Source organism: Bos grunniens, chromosome 23 (genome assembly GCF_055505025.1).
Source record: "Bos grunniens cultivar Pamir isolate PY7600 chromosome 23, Bosgru_T2T1.0, whole genome shotgun sequence".
In the NCBI taxonomy this organism is placed as follows: Eukaryota; Metazoa; Chordata; class Mammalia; order Artiodactyla; family Bovidae; genus Bos; species Bos grunniens.
The window spans coordinates 52,475,545-52,497,211 of record NC_141187.1 but is presented as its reverse complement, the minus strand read 5'-3'; the positions used below and the strand labels follow the sequence as shown (position 1 = coordinate 52,497,211).

Here is a 21,667-nt window from a genome sequence, read left to right as displayed (position 1 = left end):
TGCATTTCCCTCGGATTGTTCCCAGATAGTTCCTATTTTCATGCTTCCCTGATGGCTCAGTGGTAAAGAATCCACCGGCCAATGCAGGAGATGTGGGTTCAATCCCTGGGTCGGGAAGATCCCCTGGGGGAGGAAATGGCAGCCCACTCCAGTATTCTTGCCTGGAGAATCCCATGGACACAGGAGCCTGGCGGGCCACAGTCCATGGTGGTGCAGAGAGTCAGACACGACTTAGCAACTAAAACAGCAAGCTCCTGTTGTATCAGGTCTCTGGTACTTTTAAGAAGATTTGTAAGCCATTCTATTCAGCATTATTACTTGTTTTCAGCAGTTGCCTATACTGGTCTATCTGAATTTCCCAGCTGCCGTTACTGGAAATGGAAACCCCTTGAATTTTTTTTTTAATTGAGGAGAAATTTGTTAACAGTGCTTGGTTCCTGGTTAGACCACATCCCAACCCGCACACGTAACATTCCTGTTTTGCCCCTTTCAGTCAATTCCTGTCTCAGCGACACTGACTTCTAACACCCGGCTTCCCTAGACTTGCCTGCTCTTGAACTTGCGAGGGGCTCACTGCCTGTGCCCTCTGCGCTGGTTTCGTCCCCTCAGCATGGCGTTTGTGGGAACCCCGTGTGCTTTTGCAGCCCCTCCTTTTCTAGTTCACTGTAGCATTTCACAGGACGAAGGACCACGGTCTGTCTATCCATCACCTGCGGATTTACAGTGTATCCTGGTCTTTACTTGTTTGTTTTGCTATTGCAAATAAAGCTTGTATAAACACTTTTCTACAAGACATTTTACACATATGTTATCTTTTCCGTGGAGTAAATACCTCAGAGTGCAACTGATGGGTCGCAGAGCAGACGCGCGTTTGGTTTTGTAAGAAATCGGCAAGCTTTTCTAAGAGCCCATTTTAGGCTTCCCACGGCGTCCCGCCAGCAGCCTGTGGGCGTTGTGGCCGCTCTGCATCCCTGCCAGCGTGTGGCACTGACGGCTCTGTGAACTGCAGTCATCCTCAGGGGCAGGAAACAGGATCTTGCGGGGGTTTAATCAACCTTATATAAATTACACAAACAATCTGCACCCATTTTAAAGGTACAGGGTGATGAGGATTTTTATTTTTGATTGTGCGGGGTCTTCCTTGCTGCACAAGGGCTCTCTCTAGTTACAGCGAGCAGGGGCTACTCTCTATTCCTGGTGCACAGGCAGTGACTTCCTTTGCTGCAGAGCACGGGCTCTAGGCGTGCGCGCTTCCGGGGGTGCAGCTCGTGGGCTCAGTGGTTGCAGCTCCCAGGCTCTAGAGCACAGGCTCAGCAGCTGTGGGGCACGGGCTTAGTTGCTCTGCGGCAAGTGCCATCTTCCCAGACCAGGCATCAAACCCGTGTCTCCTGCATTGGCAGGCAGATTCTTTACCACTGAGCCACCAGGGATGCCCTGGTGAGTTTTGACATCTCCTCAATCAATATATTCCACATTTCTGTGCTGCTGTCCTTGGTCGCTCAGTTGCGTCTGACACTTTGCCACCCCACGGACTGTAGCCCGCCAAGCAAGAATACTGGAGTGGGTAGCCTTTCCCTCCTGCAGGGGATCCTCCCAACCCAGGGATCGAACCCAGGACTCCCGCATTGCAGACAGACTCTTAACCATTTGAACCACCAGGGAAGCTCATGAATACTGGAGTGGGTACTCCATCCCTTCTCCGGGGGATCTTCCTGACCCAGGAATCAAATTGGGGTCTCCTGCATTGCAGGTGGATTCTTTACCAGCTGGGCAACCAGGGAAGCCCACCACATTTCTATCACTACCCAAAAGGCCAGGGCCTGAGGCAGTTTCTGGCTAGTGAAGAAACGTGGTAGCCAAGAGACCCCGCGAGCCCTGGCCACCGACAAGCCCCATCCCTTCACACACTGCTGCAATTTCTAGACCACAGATGAGCTCTGCCTGGTCTACATTTTCACATGATTGGAGTCATTATATATATACACACACACACACACTGTTTCACATCTGGCTTATTTTACTCAGCACAATGTTTCTAAGACTTGTCCATCTTGCTGTGTATGCAGGTACGTTTATTTTTTTACTAAGTAGAATTCCATTGTGTGAATAAACCACACTCTGTGTTTTCCATCCCACTGTTGCCGGGCCTCTGCGGTGTCTCCAGTCCGAGGTGGTTATGACCGAGGCTGTGCTAACCGTCTGTGTCCAGCCAGTTTTCTGGACACATCAGGAGTATGTTTTCTTCTCTCCTGGGTAAACCCTCTGGGAGCAGAATTACTGGATTATGTGGCAAGGGCATGTTTGCCCTTTTAAGAGACCTGCCACGTGATTTTCCAAAATGATTTTACCCTTGTATGTTCGCACAAGCAACGCTTGAGTTCCAACTGTGTTTTGTTTTCAACAGTATGTAATGTGGCCAATCTTTTCAGTTTTCAGTCATTCTAGAGAGAGTGTGGTTTGATCCCTGGGTCAGGAAGATCCCCAGCAGAGGGCATGGCAACCCACTCCAGTGTTCTTGCCTGGGGACTCCCATTGACAGAGGAGCCTGGTGAGCCACAGTCCACGGGGTCACACAGAGTCAGAAATACTGAAGCGACTTGGCACGGCAGACGGCCTGTAGCGTTTCACTGCAGCTTTAACGTGCCTTTCACTGTGGATGTTTCCCGTGCTTTTCTATCCGTGTACCTTCTTTTGTGAAGCATTCTTTTATACCTTTCGTGCATTTAAAAACGGGTATTTTGTCTTATTGTTGAGTTACAATAATTTTCTTTATATACTCTGGAAATAAGTCCAGTGCAGACATATGTATTACAAATATTTTCTCTCAGGCTATGGCTTATGTTTTCATTTTCCCACAGATGTCTTTTGAAAAGCAGATGCTTTAAAATTTAATTAAGTTCAATATATACATATATATATATACACTCATATATATATTTTCTAATGAGCAGTGCTGTTTGCCATCACTAACAAACTTTCACATACCCCAAAGCCATGAGGATATTCTTCCATGTTGCCCTGTAGAAGCTTCATACTTCTAGCTTTCACATGTGGGCCTGTGGTCCATCTTGAATTAATTTTTGCCTGCGGTGGAAGTAGAAGCCAAGGATCATTTTTTTCTCTGTCATTTACTTACTTTTGATGGGATCATTTATTGAACTTCATAGTAATTTTAATGCCTTCTTAACAACGTCTCTGAGATCCTCCTTTACACGTGCCTCATTTTACCAACCAGTCACTTAGCAGCTCCCTGTGAACCCCCTACTTATTAATATTTCTGGAAATCCTCCAAGGGTCACTGAAATGTGCTGCCGGCTGCTCTGTGGACTGCAGCCCTCCTGCCCCGCTGGGTGAAGGCCACTGTCAAGACCCTCCTGGAAGAACCCTGGGCGCTGGCAGTGCTGCTAGGGCCATGGTGGGAGCATCAGGGTCCAAATGGGAAGCCCACCACGCCCCGGGCCAAGGCAGAGCAGGGAGGGGGGAGGCCTCCTTCCACCGCGGTACAGCTGGTCCTCCAACCCAGATTCGTGGCCAGAACACCCATCATCTCCTGAACCATCCTGGTCTTCTTCCTGTAGGGTTTCAAATTCAGTTCAAAAGACAGGAAGGAAACAGACATCACGGCTCACCCTCCACATTCTATTCTCCCTTCAGTTAAAAACCCAGCTCTCCCCAGAGCCAGCCAGTCTTTCTTGCCAGCTGCAGTTCTCCACTGCTCCCAGGAGACCATCTCATGCCCACCTCCGAACACTGCCCTTTTTCTTCATGGAAGGTTTCTCTGAAAGTCTGCCTCTAATCTTTCCATGACTAAAAGCCCCACTTGGGTGGTCTTTCTGGAAGAAACTGTGCTCCTGATGTGAACCTCGGGGCAGAGGGTCAAGCCTGCCCTTGATGCCTGCCTGATGGCTTTCACTCACGGTTCTGTTCAGACACACCCAGCGCACCACAGGCCGGGCTCAGGGCCTGCACGGGCCTGTGTCACGGAAGTCGAGGGCAGGAGTGGAAACGGACACGCAGGGGGCAGTTACAGCACCACGGGGTGTCTGCTAGAAGGGACGGCAAGGCACCAGACCAGCCTGGGGGGTCAAGGACGATCAATGAACCGGAGGGTAAATAGGAACCAAGACACAGCTGTTCTCTGTTTGACTGGAAGTTTTAAAAAATCAGGGATTGAAGTAGGATTTTTGCCTCTGTCAATTCACCCTTCACTTTATGGGGTAAAGTGATTTGCTTTCTCCAACAATGTAATAATAACTAGTACTGACCAGTGCAATTCAGAAAGAAAAAGAATAAATGCTTTGGAAATAAAGAGGCACGGTATTGTTCTGACACCAAGTAGGCATCATCCTACAGTTCAATTCTCTTGACACCAGTGCTTTATCAGAACCCATGGGTCAGGGCAGAGCGCCCCACAAGAATGGCCCATTTCAGACTCCAGGCTCAGGGGCCAGCACTCCCAGGACTGGCTGCAAATGCAGGGCCCTGCCCTCCCCGGAGATGGCTGGCCCACAGTTCCAACCTCGAACTGTGTGGCTGGCCTTTCTGGTGACCCGCCCCCGTCCTGAAGCTCTCCTGGGACCCGCCAGGAGTCACCCCATTGGCTCTCCTGTCACTCAGGAAATTCCAAGGATTTTTGAAGCTCAGTGCCAGAAACTGATTTCAAAGTTCAGACATATTCTTTTTGTATCACAAGTATCAACTGAAAATCACTTAAAACTAATAAAAGCCAAATATGAAATAATAAAAGTCAAGGCCCTTCTTTCATACCAGTAAGACCAGTAATAGAACAATTCGACGGTCTCAGTGCAGCAGCAAGAAGTGTACAGTTTATTGGAATAAACTTGATGAGAGATGCGGTGCAGAGTGAAGGGGACACGGGAAAGTCAGGACAAGAAAGGCGCATGAGGCTAGCTTAGGGGAGAGGACCCCTGCAGCAGGAAGGACAACGGACGACCCTGGGGCTGACTTTTAGGATGCAGACTAAAGACGGCGGGGATGTGCGTCACAGTGGGGTTAACTGAGCTCAGAATGTCCAATGTACCTCGGGTGTGAATGTGAGGGGCAAGATGACGCCCGAGGCTCGACAGTACTGGCGGCTCCTTACCCGGCAGCACTCGCAGCCACATTGAGACTTTCCTTGTGGCCACTGAACAGACGGCTGGTCTGAGAGCTGAGCCACGCACACGACCGTCGGCCCACCGTGGTTCTGGGGCCGGAGGACAGAGAGAGAGAGAACGCCAAGGCCGCTGAAAACACGACAGCGGGAGGAACTGACGGAGGACGTTCAAGCCCTGGGTTTATTGCTCTACGTTGATCTCATTCACTACAGTCTTATAACTGGATTTACACTTATTTGGTGAAGGCAATGGCACTCCACTCCAGTTTCCTGGGAAATCCCATGGACAGAGGAGCCTGGTAGGCTATAGTCCATGGTGCCGCTAAGAGTCGGACACGACCGAGCGACTTCACTTTCACTTTTCACTTTCATGCATTGGAGAAGGAAATGGCAACCCACTCCGGTGTTCTTGCCTGGAGAGTCCCGGGGACGGAGGAGCCTGGTGGGCTGCCGTCTATGGGGTCGCACAGAGTCAGACACGACTGACGTGACTTAGCAGCAGCAGCAGCATACAGTAGTTTGTGTCTGCTAATCTCAAACTCCCAATCCCTTCCTTCCCCAGTTCTCCTCCCCCTTGTCAATCACAAGTCTGTTCTTCATGTCTGTGAGTCTATTTTGTATAAATTCGCTTGTGTCATATTTTAGATTCCACATATAAGTGATACCACATGATATTTATCTTTCTCTTTTGTCTTACTTACTATGATCATCTCCAGGTCCATATCCATGGTGCCGTATAACATTATTTCATTCTTTTTTATGGCTGAGTAATATTCCATTGTATATGTGCACCATATCTTTATTCATCTGTCATTGACCATTTAGATTGTTTTCATGTCTTGGCTATGGTGAATCGTGCTGTGAACATAGGGGTATGTGTATCTTTTTGAATTATAGTTTTGCCTGGATATATGCCTAGGAATAGGATTTCTGGATCACATGGGAACTCTATTTTTAGCTTTTGAGAAACCTCCTTAACTGTTTTTCATAGTTGCTGCACCAACTTGCATGACCACCAACAGTGTAGGAGGGTTCCTTTTTCTTTATACCCTCTATAGCATTTGTCGTTTGTAGACTTCTTTAATACGGCCATTCTGATGGTGTGAGATCGTGCCTTATTGTGGTTTTGATTTGCATTCTCTATTAATTAGCAATGTTGAGCATCTTTTCATGTGCCAGTTGGCCATGAGATGGAATTCTTAAATGGCCCTTTGTTCTAGCTCAAAAAGTCTTTTTTCTTCCTCTTTGAGTCTTTCTTCTACCAATGGTTTATCATTTGCATAACTAGGGTTATCTGAGTCTTACTCTTAAGGTATTACATCTTTAAAAACTATTCAAAATTATTATCTCAGGCTTGAAATAATAATTTTTAAAATTGAAATTTCATGGATAAGGTCTCTTCCAGTTCCACTATAAAGAAGTCAGCTTTGATTAACTACATTATGTCTTCTTACATTATGTCTTCTATACAATATCAGTGATCAAAAAAAAAAAAAAAAGAAAGTTTAAATCTGGATAGAGAAGCTGGTATGGTTTATTCATTTTATTTTTCTGGTACCACCATCTAGTGGAGAAAACTTTGAACTTCAGACAGAATGAGCTAGGGTTCAGGAAAACAGAGTCACAGAGGGCTTAGCGGGTGACCAGCGAGGTACTAAACACCTTTACATTCCTAGGATGGCTGACCGCTCACAACGGCCTGCGAGGCGTTGCCGAACGCCCTCAGGTCTGGAAGCTGAGCCTGCGAAGGGCAGCAGCTTGCCCAAGGTCACACCACGCCCCACTCAAGCCCAGATTCAAGGGCAAGTCCGTGCATTTTCACCTCGCCTTCCATCCAAGTGGCTTGATTTTATTCATGGATGAGACCACAGGAGTAAACTACATGTACACGTGGAGATACGGAGAGTTTTGTCTTCTCTATTTTTACTTTTTCTTTTTTCTTTTAAATATTTATACATACAAATACATGAACAAAGCATTTGTATAGTAATAAGATAGGACTATACTATATGGCTTTGTATCTTCTAACTTTTATTCAGTATTACACAATAAATGCTTTCCATTACAGCAAAAACTTTTGAAAATACCTATTAGGTAACAATAGAGGCAGACACAGGATTGCATTCGTATGTGTGTACACAGCAGGGTCTTCAAATGCGTTCTAAAAGACTGGAAGAGGGCGTTAAAATATTAACAGTGAGAATGAGGAGACTTTTCACAGTAAGTGTGTATTCGTTTTAAAAAAATTAAGTTTTAAGCTTTACATTTATTAAAAGATTCAAGAAGCTTCACAGGTGTTGCCTGGTTTGTTGTTACTATTTCAAAATATTTTGTGTTAAAGGTGACCATGTGTCCATTTATTTCTACAAATGTTTAAAATCATCATAGTGTACTATGTTTCCATATTTAGAAATACGTTCCTTCAAAACTCATTTTGAGGGCAGCCCCAGAACCTGACCAGGAGCAGAACATGCCACGCCCAACTGTCACTCTGGCCTGAGGACTGCACTGTTACTGTTTGGTCGTTCAGTCCTGTCTGACTCTTTCTGGGACCCCACGGACTGCAGCCCACCAGGCTCCTGTGCCCATGGGATTTCCTAAGCAAGAACACTGGAGTGGTTTGCAGTTTCCTTCTCCAGGGGATCTTCCTGACCCAATGATTGAACCCGAGTCTTTTGTATCATCAGGCATATTCTTTACCACCAGGCCACCAGGAAGTCCACAGATTATACTGAGCTGAAGGTAATTAAGCTGATACAAGAAAAGCTCTCCGCTCTCCCCTTACTTCCTAAGAGCAGGACATAAATTTGCAAAGGTGTCCCCCATCCCATCTACCAGGACAGTCGCTGGAGGGAACCTGGGCCCTCATGGGCCCAGAGGCGACACCAGAGAAAGCTATATAACGTACCTAACTGGCTCTTGTCTCCCATCTGTTGTTGTTCAGGTGCTCAGTCGTGTCTGACTCTCTATGGCCCCATGGACTGCAGCACGCCAGGCTTCCCTGTCCTTCACTATCCCCGGAGTTTGCTCAGACTCGTGTCCATTAAGTCGGTGATGCCCTCCAACCATCTCATCCGCTACTGCCCTCTTCTCTTCCTGCCCTCAATCCCTCCCAGCATCAGAGTCTTTTCCAATGATTTGGCTGGCCACTCATATCAGATGGCCAAAGTCCTGGAGCTTCAGTTTCAGCATCAGTCCTTCCAGTTAATATTCAGGGTTGATTAACTTTAGGATGGGCTGGTTTGATCTCCTTGCAGTCCAAGGGACTCTGAAGAGTCTTCTCCAACACCACAGATGAAAGGATCGATTCTCCAGTGCTCAGCCTTCTTTATAGTCCAATTTTCATAATCGTATATGACTACTGGAAAAACCACAGCTTTGACTAGACGGACCTGTGTTGGCAAAGTGATGTCCCTGCTTTTCAATACACTAAGTGTGTCTCCCGTGGGTTCCCATACATGTGCCTTAGCTGTCTGCTCCCTAGAAACGCAAGGCCCTCTCCCTTGTCCTCTCACTTTCCTTCAGGTGTGCTGCGTTTGCTGCTAAGCTCCCACCCAAGCCCCCGGTCACCACTAGGTACTCCCTGTGTATGAGACCTGTGCATGCTCACAGGCCCGTTTTTCTCTTTTTGATCTGCCTTCTGTTGGTTAAATTCGAAGGGCCCAGCTAATAAAACCTAAGGTGGAATGAGGAAATTTCTCTCTAGGCTCTGAAAACCTCTTCTCAAACTACCTGCTTTTGTGAAGTTCAGGGGCTATTTGCTCTGGGTAATAATTAAAAGGTTATATAAAAGTTCATGATCCTACATTTCAAACTGTATGACGGCCAAAGGGTAAAGATTCTTTCTCATTTTTGCTTACCTCTTCTAATCAGAAAATCGGATTTCGGTCCTCTTTACAATTGCAGGGAGGTTGCAACACATACTTTAAATCCAGTATCAACTGAAAAAATATTTCCTTTGCTGTTCTTTTTTATACCATCTTTTATATAATGCTAGTTCTCTGTGGTGCTGGAGAACACTCCTGAGAGTTCCTTGGACTGCAAGGAGATCCAACTAATCAGTCTAAAAGGAAATCTGTCCTGAATACTCATTGGAAGGACTGATGCTGAAGCTCCAATGCTTTGCGCAACTGATGCCAAGAACTGACTCACTGGACACGGCTGGGCGATAGAGCAAGTTCTCTGTGATCCATTCCTTTTTGTAAAATCATTGCACAAGAAGGGGCTCATACGTTCCTTAGGTGGTTGCCTTTCGGTTAAGTTTGAAGCAGTTCTTATGCAGATGAATTAGAAATTCCAGTCTTGTCAGCTTTTAGGAGTCAATTCTCCCCTAAAAATGTTTAATTTGTTTTCATGCCACCTGTGTTTCCTTTCTCTAAATACCAAAAAGTCAGGTTTGTGACACGTTTTTTAATTAGTTTCAGAAGAGCAGGAACGCGGCTCAGAGAAGGCCATCCCCTCGCCCATAGGCCAGAGACGAGCGGGTCCCAACCCGACGTCGCTCGTCCGCCGGCGCCAGGAGATGCTCGCGCGTTCCTAACGTTTAACCACGAAGCGGCCGTGAGACACCACGCGTTCGGGGTAAAAGGCCAACAGTCTGGGGAGGACGGTGCTAGACGTGTGTCTCCGGCCGCCGCTGTGTGTGGCCCTTCGGACTCCCTGAGACAGTCCCCGCCCAGCGTCCCGCCCGCGTCCACCGTAACCCGCATTTCCCCGCCCTCTGACTCCGCCCTCCGCCCCCGCCCCGCCCCCTACCGCGCGCAAAGCCACGCCCCTTGCGCAGCCGCGGCGCGTGCCCCACCGCTCCGGCCCGCAGGTAGGTTTGCGCATGCGCAACGTGCCGACCTCCCGCGGCGCCCACCGGAATGGGACGCGCCGCAACCCGCCGAGAGGCCGCGGACTACGTTTCCCGGCAGGCCGTGCGAGCCGCTGCCCGCGCCGGCCGGAAAGGAGCGCTCCTCAGCCCGCCGAGCGGTCGCGGACTACATTTCCCGTCGGGCCGTGCGAGCCGGCGCCGGCGGCGGCCGGGCGGGCTACCGCGGACTCCGCTTCCCGGCGCGCCGCGCGAGGCGGCGGGGCGGCGGGCAGAGGGCGGGTCGACGCGGGCGGCCCGGACGTGAGGCCTGAGCGGCGCTCTGCGCCGGGCCGCGCGCGTCCTGCCGCCTCCCGGAGCCGGGGGCGCGCGGCGCGGGGCCTAGCGCGGCGGCCGCCATGGAGGTGAGTGGGCCGGAGGACGACCCGCTGCTGGCGCAGCTGCACCGGGTGCAGTGCCCCGTGTGCCAGCAGGCCATGCCCGCCGCGCACATCAACGCGCACCTGGACCGCTGCCTGCTGCTGCACCCGGCGGGCCTGGCGGAGCCGGCGCAGCCCCGCGCCAAGCGGCGCCGGCCGTCCGAGAGCTCGGCGCTCAAGCAGCCGGCCACGCCGACGGCAGCCGAGAGCAGCGAGGGCGAGGCGGAGGAGCCGGACGACGGCGGCGAGAGCGAGGACCGCGAGAGCGACGACGCGCCGCCCACGCCCAGCGGCGCGCGCCTGCTGCCCGACTTCCCGGGCGCGCGGCCCGGCAGCCCGGGCGGCAAGGGCGCGGGGCCGCGGCCGGCGGCGGCGGCGGCGGCGGGCGGCGCGTCCCCGCGGAGCTGGGGCGAGGCCGAGGCGCCGGAGGAGGAGGAGGCGGCGGGCGACGCAGACGGCGAGGACGACGCGGGCCGCTGGGACGCGGACGCGGGCGCCGCCGCATTCGGGGCCCCCGGGGGCCGCCCGCGCGCGCCTGCGGCCGAGGAGGTGCGGCAGCTGCTGGAGGGGAAGCCGCTGGCCGACAACATGCGCCCCGACGCGCTGCAGGACTTCGTGGGACAGGGCCGCGCCGTGGGGCCCGAGACGCTGCTGCGCTCGCTGCTCGAGGCCAGCGAGGTGCCCTCGCTCATCCTGTGGGGGCCACCGGGCTGCGGCAAGGTCAGCGCGCCGTCCCGGCCCTCTGCGGGGGGAGATGGGGGGGTCCGATCAGGGCCCCGAGGCGCCCCGCCCCGCCCTCACCCGCTGGCTGTTAGTAGCCTGATTCTCTGGGGAAGGACAGGTGGCCTGGAGCAGTTTCCCATTCAGGAGTGTGTCCATTCAGTTTTGGGGAAAAAAAAATGCAAAAAATTTTAAATTTCTGTTGTGCTTCCTTCTGTTTAGCTATCGGGTTTCTTGTTCATTCGCTTTGTTCTTGCAGACAGTTCTTCATCAAACCTTGAAACTGTACTTATTTAACAGGGCTGACCTGAGAACTCCTTCCCTTTTCAAGTCGCTTTCATCCACTGTTTTCCATAACTTCTTATGATGCCTTGCCCTTTAAAGAAGAAATTGGGTGCGTCTTGGTGTCCAGTGCTTTCTTGGGAATTAGCACAAGCCCAGAGGTGGGCACTTAGGATACTGCAATCTAGAGAACAGAGCATTGCCAGAACACTTGAGCAGGAGTCTGAAGGAGCCTTAAGGAGGCAGGTGTTAAGACTGAAAGAGAGCCAAGCAGTGCTTAAATACATACATTTTATCTGCTGGAAGAGGGAGAAAGCACCACAGAGTGGAAAGCAAAACCCAGCATTAGGTGCAGAAGAGCTCAGAGCTGTGAGATTCAGACGCCTTGATGGTGTTTTCTTTGGTTTTTCTTTCTAGCTTCATCCTCTGTGTGTCTTGTGCTTTCCTTTGGTCAGATTTAACCCACATAGCTCGGTGCTATGCAGTAGCATCCTTACTGATTCCCGAGAACTCTGCTTAAGATGCTCAGAACCTTTAATCAGATGGAAGAGGTAGAAGAGGCAGAGAACAAGAAGAACACCCCTGGGGCGGTGAGCAGGACGCACTCAGAGAGGACTCGTGGCTGGAAAGGCAGTGGGCTGGGCTGGTCAGTGCAGAGGTGGGTGACCCATCCCAAGCCAGGCAGGTGTGGCTTCTGGGCTGGGACTTGCGGAGGAGCAGCCGCAGTGTCTGATGGGGCTGTGTGACCAGAAAATGAAATGCCCCCTTGCCACTCATTCCGGAGCACATTTGCCCCTCTTCACCCCCATCCTTACTGCCGCACTGCGATGCCGACAGTAATAATAAACTTAATGAGAGCATGTGCGTGTGTATGCAGCCCCGCGTAAGCGCCAGGTGCCGAGCCGCACTTTTCCTTGTATTTCTTCACTTCCCGGGAAGCGCTGACGGAGGCGTTGCTGCTGCTTTACTCCGTCCACAGCGGACGGTCACAAGTGGTTTAGGGTCACCATTGATCCCCCAGTTCAAGTGCTGGTTCTCTTCTGCACTGCCTGCAAGCTTCGGGCTGTGGTCCCCCTGGCCCGGGGGTCTGCGCCTCGCTGGTCGGTATTGCTGCTCTCTTGACTGGGCGAGGTCGCACCTGCCACCAGGCTCAGCTGCGTCCATTCAGCAGCTCTTTCCAGAGATTCCGCAGATCTTAGCGTCCCCCGGAAGGCATCAGCGGAGTTAGACATGAAGGAGAGGAGGTTGGGATTAGCTGAGCTTTTAGCTGCTTTTCCTGCTTTATGGGTAGCATTGTCTTTAGTGTGTAAACACACACCGAGCTGTTTCAGCTGGCTCTCCTGCCGGGCGCCGCAGTGTCCAGGCTGCTGGTGGGCATGCTGGTGCCCATCCCTCCGTCTCAGTTCCTGCCCTCTCTCGCAGACCACGCTGGCCCACATCATAGCCAACAACAGCAAGAAGCACGGCATCAGGTTTGTGACGTTGTCGGCAACCAGCGCCAAGACAACCGACGTGCGGGACGTCATCAAACAAGCTCAGAACGAGAAGAGGTTTTTCAAGAGGAAAACCATCCTTTTTATTGATGAGATTCATCGGTTCAATAAGTCTCAGCAGGTACGTGCTCTTCCTTCTGGTCCTTGTGAATGTGGACTTGAGTGTGAAGCCTGTGCGGTCACTGCACAAGGGTTCAGGGTGGGGGTGACTAATTCTCCAGGAGCCCAGGCCCTCCGCCCTTCTTCATGCCTCTTACCCTCACTTTTTCTTAGCATTTTCTTGGTGTCCAGAAAATGCTGCTTCTGTCTGATAAATGAAATTGTAGGTGTATCCCGCGGCTGTTGATATGAGAAAAACTACTTTGGGTCAAGTTTCCAATTTTCAGGCATTTGTAATTGAAACATCAGGACTCAGTGGACAACTTAAGTTGCTGATCGGATCCTGAACTCAGGATTAGGAAAAGAAGGAACAGCCAGCTCACCCTGGATCCTGCAGGCTGATCCTGCAGGTCAGCGTCTTCTGTTTTCCTTCCTGATCAGGACACGTTCCTTCCTCACGTGGAGTGTGGGACCATCACCCTGATCGGGGCGACCACGGAGAACCCCTCCTTCCAGGTCAATGCTGCTCTGCTGAGCCGCTGCCGAGTCATCGTGCTTGAGAAGCTCCCCGTGGAGGCTGTGGTGACCATCCTAATGCGGGCCGTCAACTCCCTGGGGATCCAGGTGCTGGACTCCAGCCGCCCTGCCGACCCTCTGAGCCACGGCGGCAACAGCAGCTCCGAGTAAGCAGCTCTGGCTCCGGGGGGAGCCCCTGGCTGGGCTGGAGGGCCGGATGAGCAGGGTGTCCTTCCAGGATGGACGGGTGCATGTGATGCTGGGCTGCAAAGGGGCTGCCCTGTCTCTGCAGATGGAGAGACCACCCGTCCGGGCGCCCCCGAGGCTCCTCCGGCTCTGACTGGCCGCCTGGCCCCTGGCTTAGTTCTCGGCGTTTGCCTTGGTGCTGACAGGTTCCGGGCTTTTCCTGGCACACCTTTTTATCAAGGCTCAGAAAACCTGGAGAGGCTTTTTGATTATTTTCTTCATAGGAGAAACTTACGTCATGAATCTTTTGGAGTTTGTACTCAGATTCCAGTTTTCTTTTTCCTGCAGTTTTTTTTTTTTTCCCCTGTAAAACTTTGAGTAAGAATTAGTGTAAAAGTTACCGTAAACTTTTTCGAGTGTTTTTAGGGTGATTGTTGTGCACTCTGGAAGTCAGACTCAATTCCACAAAAGGAAAGAAACTAACTGAAAATGATGCCTTAAAGGCCGTCCGTTTGCTCCGGGTGATGTCTCTGTATCGTGAGAGGCGTGTGAATCGTGGGCCATCGATTGCCTTACGTGGAGCAGGGATCTTCCCTTATTTGGGTTAGAAGCATGCCTCTGCCGTTTGCTCCTGTCCCAGATGTGGGAGGAATTACCTGGGGTGCAGGAAATCCTGGACACGGACAGGGACCCACTTGGGCCAGGTTGCATGGCTTGAGGGTGGAGCTGGGGTGGGAAAGCCACCCACGCCGGCACTGAGGAGCCGAGAGGGGCCTGAGGGCATTGATCATTGAAGCTTCAGTCGTGAAAGCACGTCTCCGGACTCAGGGCACACTTTTCTCTGGGTGCTGGTTGCTGAGGTCCCTGAACACCTCCCTGTCTGTTCTGGGCCTGAGCACCCCTCCTCACCCTCCCCTGAGGTCTCGAGGGGTTTCAGCGTATTTACTCCTCTTGAGGACCCGCGTGGTGTCAGCAGGGTTGCAAGGAACTGGCTTGCAGGGAACTGGCTCGCGGCTGGAACCTCTGTGCAGTGTTGTTCTTGGCAGTCAGTTCCCATCCGGAGACTTGCCTCGTGACTGTCCTGAGCAGCCTTTTATTACTCCAACTTTCTAAACTTTAGAAAGACTAAAGTTTGGACATGGGCGATCCTGGAATGTGGCTCGTGTGAAAGGGGATGAGGAGCCGTTGGGAGACCAGGTGGACTCACCCTGGTGCCCATGACTCCAGACCTGATGGAAGGGATGACGGTGGAGCAGAGCAGACCTCAAACACTCAGGGGAGGACTGCATTTTCCAACTGTGGAAAACTCTCTGTCTCTAAAGGCTTTCTCGCAGCCTGCTCATTGGCCTTTTTCATAACGAACGAGGCCCGCTCATCGCCTGTCCGTGAGGATGGGCTCTGAGACCGCCTGTATGCCTGTCCTCTGCCCACTTCCTGCCCCAGGTGTGCGAGGTGCAGTCACTCACAAGGGCGGTCTGTGCCTCTGGGCGCTGACCCGATGGTGGCACAGCGACGGTGATCCACCCCTTTGTCTCTGGTGTTGACAGTTTCCATGATGCCTGTTTGGTAAAAGGATAATACTGAGAGTTCTGAGTACCTGGCTTGCTTTTCAAAATAGCGTTTTATTATGAAGGTTGCAGACTCTGTATGATATGACCCAGTTTTGTTTTCGAAGCTTGACTGGATGGTCACAGGATAGATAGGTACAGGGCGTTCCGGAGGTTCTGCCTGCCCCCAGGCCCACCCCCAGCTCAGTGAGGTGAGAGGTTGGTGGGTGGCTCGCAGAGGGGGCTCAGCAAGCGCCCTGGCAGCTGCTGTCCTCTCTGGGTGTTGCAGATAAGGATTTGTGATGTTGTTTTCTTTTATACTTCCCATCTGTCTCAGTTTTTAAAAATACACGTTCCATCCTGAGGCTGTGGGGAAGTTGAAGTCGGCCCACTCGGTGTGCACAAGTGGGGCCTGTCGTCCACCAGGCCCTGTGGGTTAGGGACCCCTGTGCTGCAGCCAGTCGCCTCTGAAGGGTGGCCCTGCGACACTGGCTCAGGCCTCCAGCCCCGCGCTCCGCCTCCAGCCCCGCGCTCCCCACGTGGTCCTGTGGGCGCTCTGCTGCCTGCGGCTCCGAGGAGAAAGGCCGTCGGATTCTAGTTCTGGGGCGAGGTGTCGAGGCCGTGTGGGTCTTCCTGCCCCACACAGACAGACAGACACACATATACACACTTGTACAGACACAGTTACACACAGACACACACACATACACACTTGTGCAGACACAGTTATACACATCACACACACATATACGCATATACATGCACACTTATACACACATATACACAGAGACACACACACTTAAACACACATATACACACTTATTCAGACATGCATATACATATATCACACACACATACCCAGAGACACACGTACTTATACACACATATACACGCACAGAAACACGTACTTATACACACACACATACACACTTATATACCCACATAGAGACGCACTTACACAGACACACACATATGCACACTTGCACACACACAAGCATATACACACATACGCATAGACACAGGCAGGTGTGCCCTTCCCGTGGCTCCCCCGAGCCACCGCGCCTCCTCTGCTGCTGGCCCCAGTGTGGGTTGTCTACTGTGGGTTGTCTTTCGGGTGGGTCTAGTGTTTCTCCAGATCGTCCAGAATCCGCTCTGCAAAGAGCAGCGCTGTGGTCTCGGTGTGTAGCGTGAGTGTCTGGTCAGGAGGGGCGGCCGGGCCAACGGGAGAGCCTTCCGTTGTGAGCCGACTCCTGGGGGCGGAGAGGCAGCTGGGAGGCTCTGAAGAGGAGTGTTTTCAGAGACATGGCATCTGGGAGACGCCAGAGGTGGGCCTTCAAGGGCAAGTGCAGCCTGGGGTCCTCGACGCTGTCCCCCCAGGGAGGCAGGGCGCCCTCTGAGCACTCCCTGCCCAGCCCAGTGGGGCCTTCGGGGTTGTTCTCCAGGTAGCTGCTTCAGATGATCCGTGTTGATTTATTAATTGCTGTGACATTTCCAGCTGAAGGTTGGCAGGGACACGGCTGAGCTGTAACTTTGAACAGTTATATTTCACTTTGTACGTATGCAGCTAGCCAGAAAGAATAAGATCCCTCTATATAGCTAAAAGTGTTGGACACCTTGTCTAACTAGACAGAATAGGAAAAGTTGCTCAATTAGACTCGGAGTCACAGTTAGACCTTTTTTACGAAGGTCCACACGTGGTCAGTACCCCTGTGGCAGCATGTCCCAGACCAGAGCCCAGGGCCCAGCTCCTGGGTGCTGCTGTGCCCAGAGGGACTGGGGACAAAAATGAAGATGTGCTTATAGAGTTGTCCCTCAGGATCTGCAAGGCATTGGATCCAGAGACCCCCACCCCCATGGACACCAGAACACGAGACTGGAGGATGCGCAGGCCCCTTCTGTGACAGCCTGATGTTTGCCTAGGACCAGAGCACATCCTCCCATATGTTTGTTTCTCCCAACATTGTTTCTAGGCGACTCATCACGCCTAACAGGATGTAAATAAACCATGTGTAGGTTGTTGCAACCGAGAAGGCATGGCACCCCACTCTAGTACTCTTGCCTGGAAAATCCCATGGATGGAGGAGCCTGGTAGGCTGCAGTCCATGGGGTCGCTAAGAGTCGGACACAACTGAGCAACTTCACTTTCACTTTTCACTTTCATGCATTGGAGAAGGAAATGGCAACCCACTGCAGTGTTCTTGCCTGGAGAATCCCAGGGACGGTGGAGCCTAGTGGGCTGCCGTCTGTGGGGTCGCACAGAGTCGGACACGACTGAAGCCACTTAGCAGCAGCAGCAGCAGGTCGTTGCACATAGGTTCTGAATGCTTTGTACTTGGTTGTCAGTGTGCAGCAGACTCAACCTGTGCTTTCTAGAACTATCTGGAATTTTTCCCTCTAATACTTTACGTCCGAGGCCGGTTGAATTCGTGCATGTGGAACCTGGAGATGCAAAGGACCGAACGTCGGATGGAAAAGGACCAAACGTCAGGTGAAATAAGCTCGGGACTCAAGGGCGAGGCTCTGCTCAGCCGCGCTGTCTCTGGCCGCTAACAGCACAGGCTTGCCCCAACACCAGGGCTCGGGGTCCCGGACAGCTCGGGAGTGGCCTTTCGGGGATGAGAGGCACAGCGTGCTGCAGGAGGGGGGTGTCCAGAGTGTGACATGCGCTGGTGTTGCAGGTCCTCAGTGCTCATCGAGGACAAGGCTGTGGACACGCTGGCCCACCTGAGCGACGGGGACGCGAGGGCCGGGCTGAATGGGCTGCAGCTGGCTGTGCTGGCCCGGCTGAGCGCCCGGAAGACCTTTGGGAAGAAGGGCGGGCAGAGCTATCCCCCGAGCCGTGTGCTGGTCACAGAGAGCGACGTGAAGGAGGGCCTGCAGCGCTCACACATCCTGTACGACCGGGCAGGTGAGTGAGCACCCGGCCCCCCAGGCAGCTCCGCCTGGAGCCTCCCGGCACAGCTCTGCCTCCTGACCAGGGGGCTGACAGCTGGTGTGGAATCGTGGGAACTCAGGTGTGTGTTTAGTTTAAGTAGCTTGGTTCAGTTGGAGTTCTTTAATGAGAGTTAAAATCCTTAATTCCCTTGTGGCTCAGCTGGTAAAGAATCCGCCAGCAACGGGGGAGACCTGGGTTCGATCCCTGGTTTGGGAAGATCCCCTGGAGAAGGGAAAGGCTACCCACTCCAGTATTCTGGCCTGGAGAATCCCATGGACTGTATAGTCCAAGGGGTCTCGGAGAGTTGGACACGACTGAGCGACTTTCACTTTAATTCTTAAAGGCACAATTAAAAATTAAGTTTACGTAGAAATTGGTGCTTTTATTCTGTGCTATTCTTTTTTTAAATGAATTTTGCCATGTGCATTTATCTGTTTTCATAAAACCATATTTACAGATACCAAACCTGACACCAGCTCCTGTTAAATCTCTGAGCTGGAATAGTCGACATCATAAGCACAGCAGTCTGTCTTTACAAAAGACATGGGCGATGAAGAGTCCCCTGTAGACGAGGGTGTGTGTGATTCTGGGCCGTCGTGCTGGAGTCGGATTTCCACTCCTTTAGAAGGAAGTGGGGTCTCCAGCGTGCTGCCTTCATCGTGGACCCGGTGAAGCGTGAGACCGAGGCCCTTTGCAGCGGGCGGGGATCAGCACCGCCTCCCCAGCCCCGCGTCCCTCGGTGGCAGCGGCGGCAGCACAAGCCCCTCCGCGGGGCCGGGTGAGGGAGGTGTCGGAGCTCACCGTGCTCAGGCCCTCCTGGGTCCCTTGCTGGCTTGGGCTTCCCTGAGGTCAGCCCGGGAGAGGCCTGCGGCGCCGCAGGCGCAGGGCTGAGTGGGGCTCTGCGTGCAGGGGAGGAGCACTACAACTGCATCTCGGCGCTGCACAAGTCCATGCGGGGCTCTGACTCCAGCGCCGCGCTCTACTGGCTGGGTCGCATGCTGGAGGGCGGCGAGGACCCGCTGTACGTGGCCCGGCGGCTCGTGAGGTTCGCCAGCGAGGACGTGGGTGAGTGACTGACGCTGGACGGGGCCTGGGGAGGGGAGGGGCGGAGCCCCGGGAGTGTCCGGGGCAGGGCGGGGCCCCAGGAGTTGGGAGGGGGGCGGGGCCCCGGGCCTATCTGGGGTGGGGCGGGGCGGAGCCCCGGGAGTGCCTGGGGCGGGGCCTGGGTGGGGCGGAGCCCCGGGAGTGTCCTGGGCGAGGCCTGGGGCGGGGCGGGGCGGAGCCCCGGGAGTGCCTGGGGCGGGGCCTGGGTGGGGCGGAGCCCCGGGAGTGTCCTGGGCGAGGCCTGGGGCGGGGCGGGGCGGGGCAGGGCAGGGCCCCGGGAGTGTCCTGGGCTGGGTGGGGCGGGGACTTGGTGGAGTCTGTCCTCTGTTTCTGGGCGTCTGGCTCCCACAGTCACGGGTCCCCGCGTCCCTCTGTAGTGACGCCACGGGGGTGCGGGCCGCCTTCGCAGCTCGTGCCTCTGTCGCCGTGGGGTCCGTGGGACCCCGTGTCACGGGCCTGTCAGCAGCAGTTGCCACTTGGGTGGTGTCGCACTTGGGTGATCTTGAGACGTTCACACTTGCATCTCTGTTCTTTTTGTTTTGGAGGTCTGTGACAAGTCCTCTTTGATATCATTACTACAAAAAGATTGACCCCCTCAAGGCTTGGGGGACGGTTAGCATGTTGAGCAGTGAAGTGTTTTAGGCACGACAGTGTACTGTTAACACAAGCTCTGTGCACGCTGGGGAACCAGAAAATTCGTGCAGCTTGCTTTGTCGCGGTTTTCACTTTATCACGGTTTTCACTTTATCTCGGTTTTCGTGTTATTGCAGTAGTCCAGAACCAAGCCCACAATCTCTCCGAGGTGCCTGTGTTGAAATAAAAGAAGCGTTTTAATTTTGCTTTGAAGTCAGGTGTTCTGGTTTTCATCAGAGAGCTCCCGAGATGTTAATAGAAAGGGAGGGCTCCAGGCCCCGTTTAAAGGAGATCTCAGAGCCTTAGCTTTCTTTGGTGTCAGGAAGTGCTCTGCCTTCAGCGTGTCCATCCGTCACTGTCTTCATGGCCTCTGCTCTTTATGGGTGTTGTACGTGGGCTCCTGTTTTTCCTACTGGATGTAGAGCTTATCTCCAAGGAAACAACAGTTCTCGAGCCTGCACAGTAACCACCCCGTGCACACCTCTGGAGTCAGCTAAGATCGGCTTTTCTGAGGGATTCCTCGGTTAGGGTCTGCAGGCGGTGGTGGGTCGGCCCGGGGGTGTGCACGGGGGCTTAACTGGCCCCTGTTCGTATGTGTGGCAGGCCTGGCCGACCCGTCCGCGTTGACACAAGCCGTCGCCACCTACCAAGGCTGTCACTTCATAGGCATGCCCGAGTGCGAGGTAAGGCCCCCGCCCTGTGCCATCACCTTGGGTGGCGCCTCCCTGGGCCTGGACCACGGAGGAGGCTGCCTGGCTCTCTGACCCGTCTGGAAGCTTAGACGCTGTGGGGGAGGGACCTCGGTGTCGGCAGGGTCTCATGTGGGCTCCTCAGAGGTGCTCGGGGTTTCCTGGGGGCAGGAGCCTCAGAGGAGCTGAACAGGATGTCTCTGCAAGTTCACCCACAGACAGAGCAGCTCCTGCTTAGCTTTACGTGGTGGGGTTTTGAGAAGAATTTCATGTGATAAACAGTTCTTTCAGTTTTAAAAGAAAACCACCGGTCTGGTTTAGCCTCGCCTCGGGGAGGCGACACCTCCCTGTCGTGGTTTGTCCAGACCGTGGGCCCCGTGGGATGTCAGCGCAGCAGGGGTCTCCCAGAGTTAACCCGGGGCGGCGCCCCCACCCCGCGCAGGTGCTCCTGGCCCAGTGCGTCGTCTACCTGGCGCGAGCCCCGAAGTCGGTCGAGGTGTACAGCGCCTACAACAACGTCAAGGCCTGCCTGCGGGGCCACCAGGGGCCGCTGCCACCCGTTCCCCTGCACTTGCGCAACGCGCCCACCAGGCTGATGAAGGACCTGGGCTACGGCCAGGGCTACAAGTACAACCCCGCCTACAGCGAGCCGGTGGAGCAGGAGTACCTGCCGCAGGAGCTGCGGGGCGTGGACTTCTTCAAGCAGCGGCGGTGCTGACGCAGGCGGCCACCGGGCGGGGCCTGGCGCAAGCTGTCCCGGGCCGCCTTCTGTGCCAGAGACGAGCGTTCCTGAGGCGGGGCACGGCTACTGCAGCTATGTGTGTGACGTGACGCTGTGTTCGTTTGCACCCGTGCGACGTTATGCTCATGAAACGTTCTGGCGGCTTCGTGCAATGGATTCACGTTATCAGGAGGTATCTATTTTGTCATAGTATTTAAGTCATCATGTCATTTCACAGTTTAGTTCTGTAGGTTTCTTTTCCTTTAAAAAATGTTTATTCTGGGTAGTTTCAATTGGTTAAAAAAAATGTAATTGTGGTTTAATACTGCATAGTGTTTTGGGTATTTTTTTTATATGCAAAGGTCTTATGAGCCAATAAAACTATTTCAAAGTA

The 21,667-nt window shown here is 53.3% G+C and overlaps 1 protein-coding gene across 1 annotated transcript; it reads left to right on the top strand.

Annotated features, from left to right (window-relative positions):
- Nucleotides 1–10,173: 10,173 nt before the first annotated feature.
- WRNIP1 (WRN helicase interacting protein 1) lies at nucleotides 10,174–21,667 on the top strand. Its single transcript, XM_086370483.1, has 7 exons — nucleotides 10,174–11,068; nucleotides 12,773–12,964; nucleotides 13,384–13,625; nucleotides 17,870–18,099; nucleotides 19,036–19,191; nucleotides 20,467–20,546; nucleotides 20,995–21,667. Exons 1-7 carry the CDS (start codon nucleotides 10,328–10,330, stop codon nucleotides 21,268–21,270), a joined length of 1,917 nt encoding a protein of 638 aa, XP_086226609.1. The 5' UTR covers nucleotides 10,174–10,327; the 3' UTR covers nucleotides 21,271–21,667.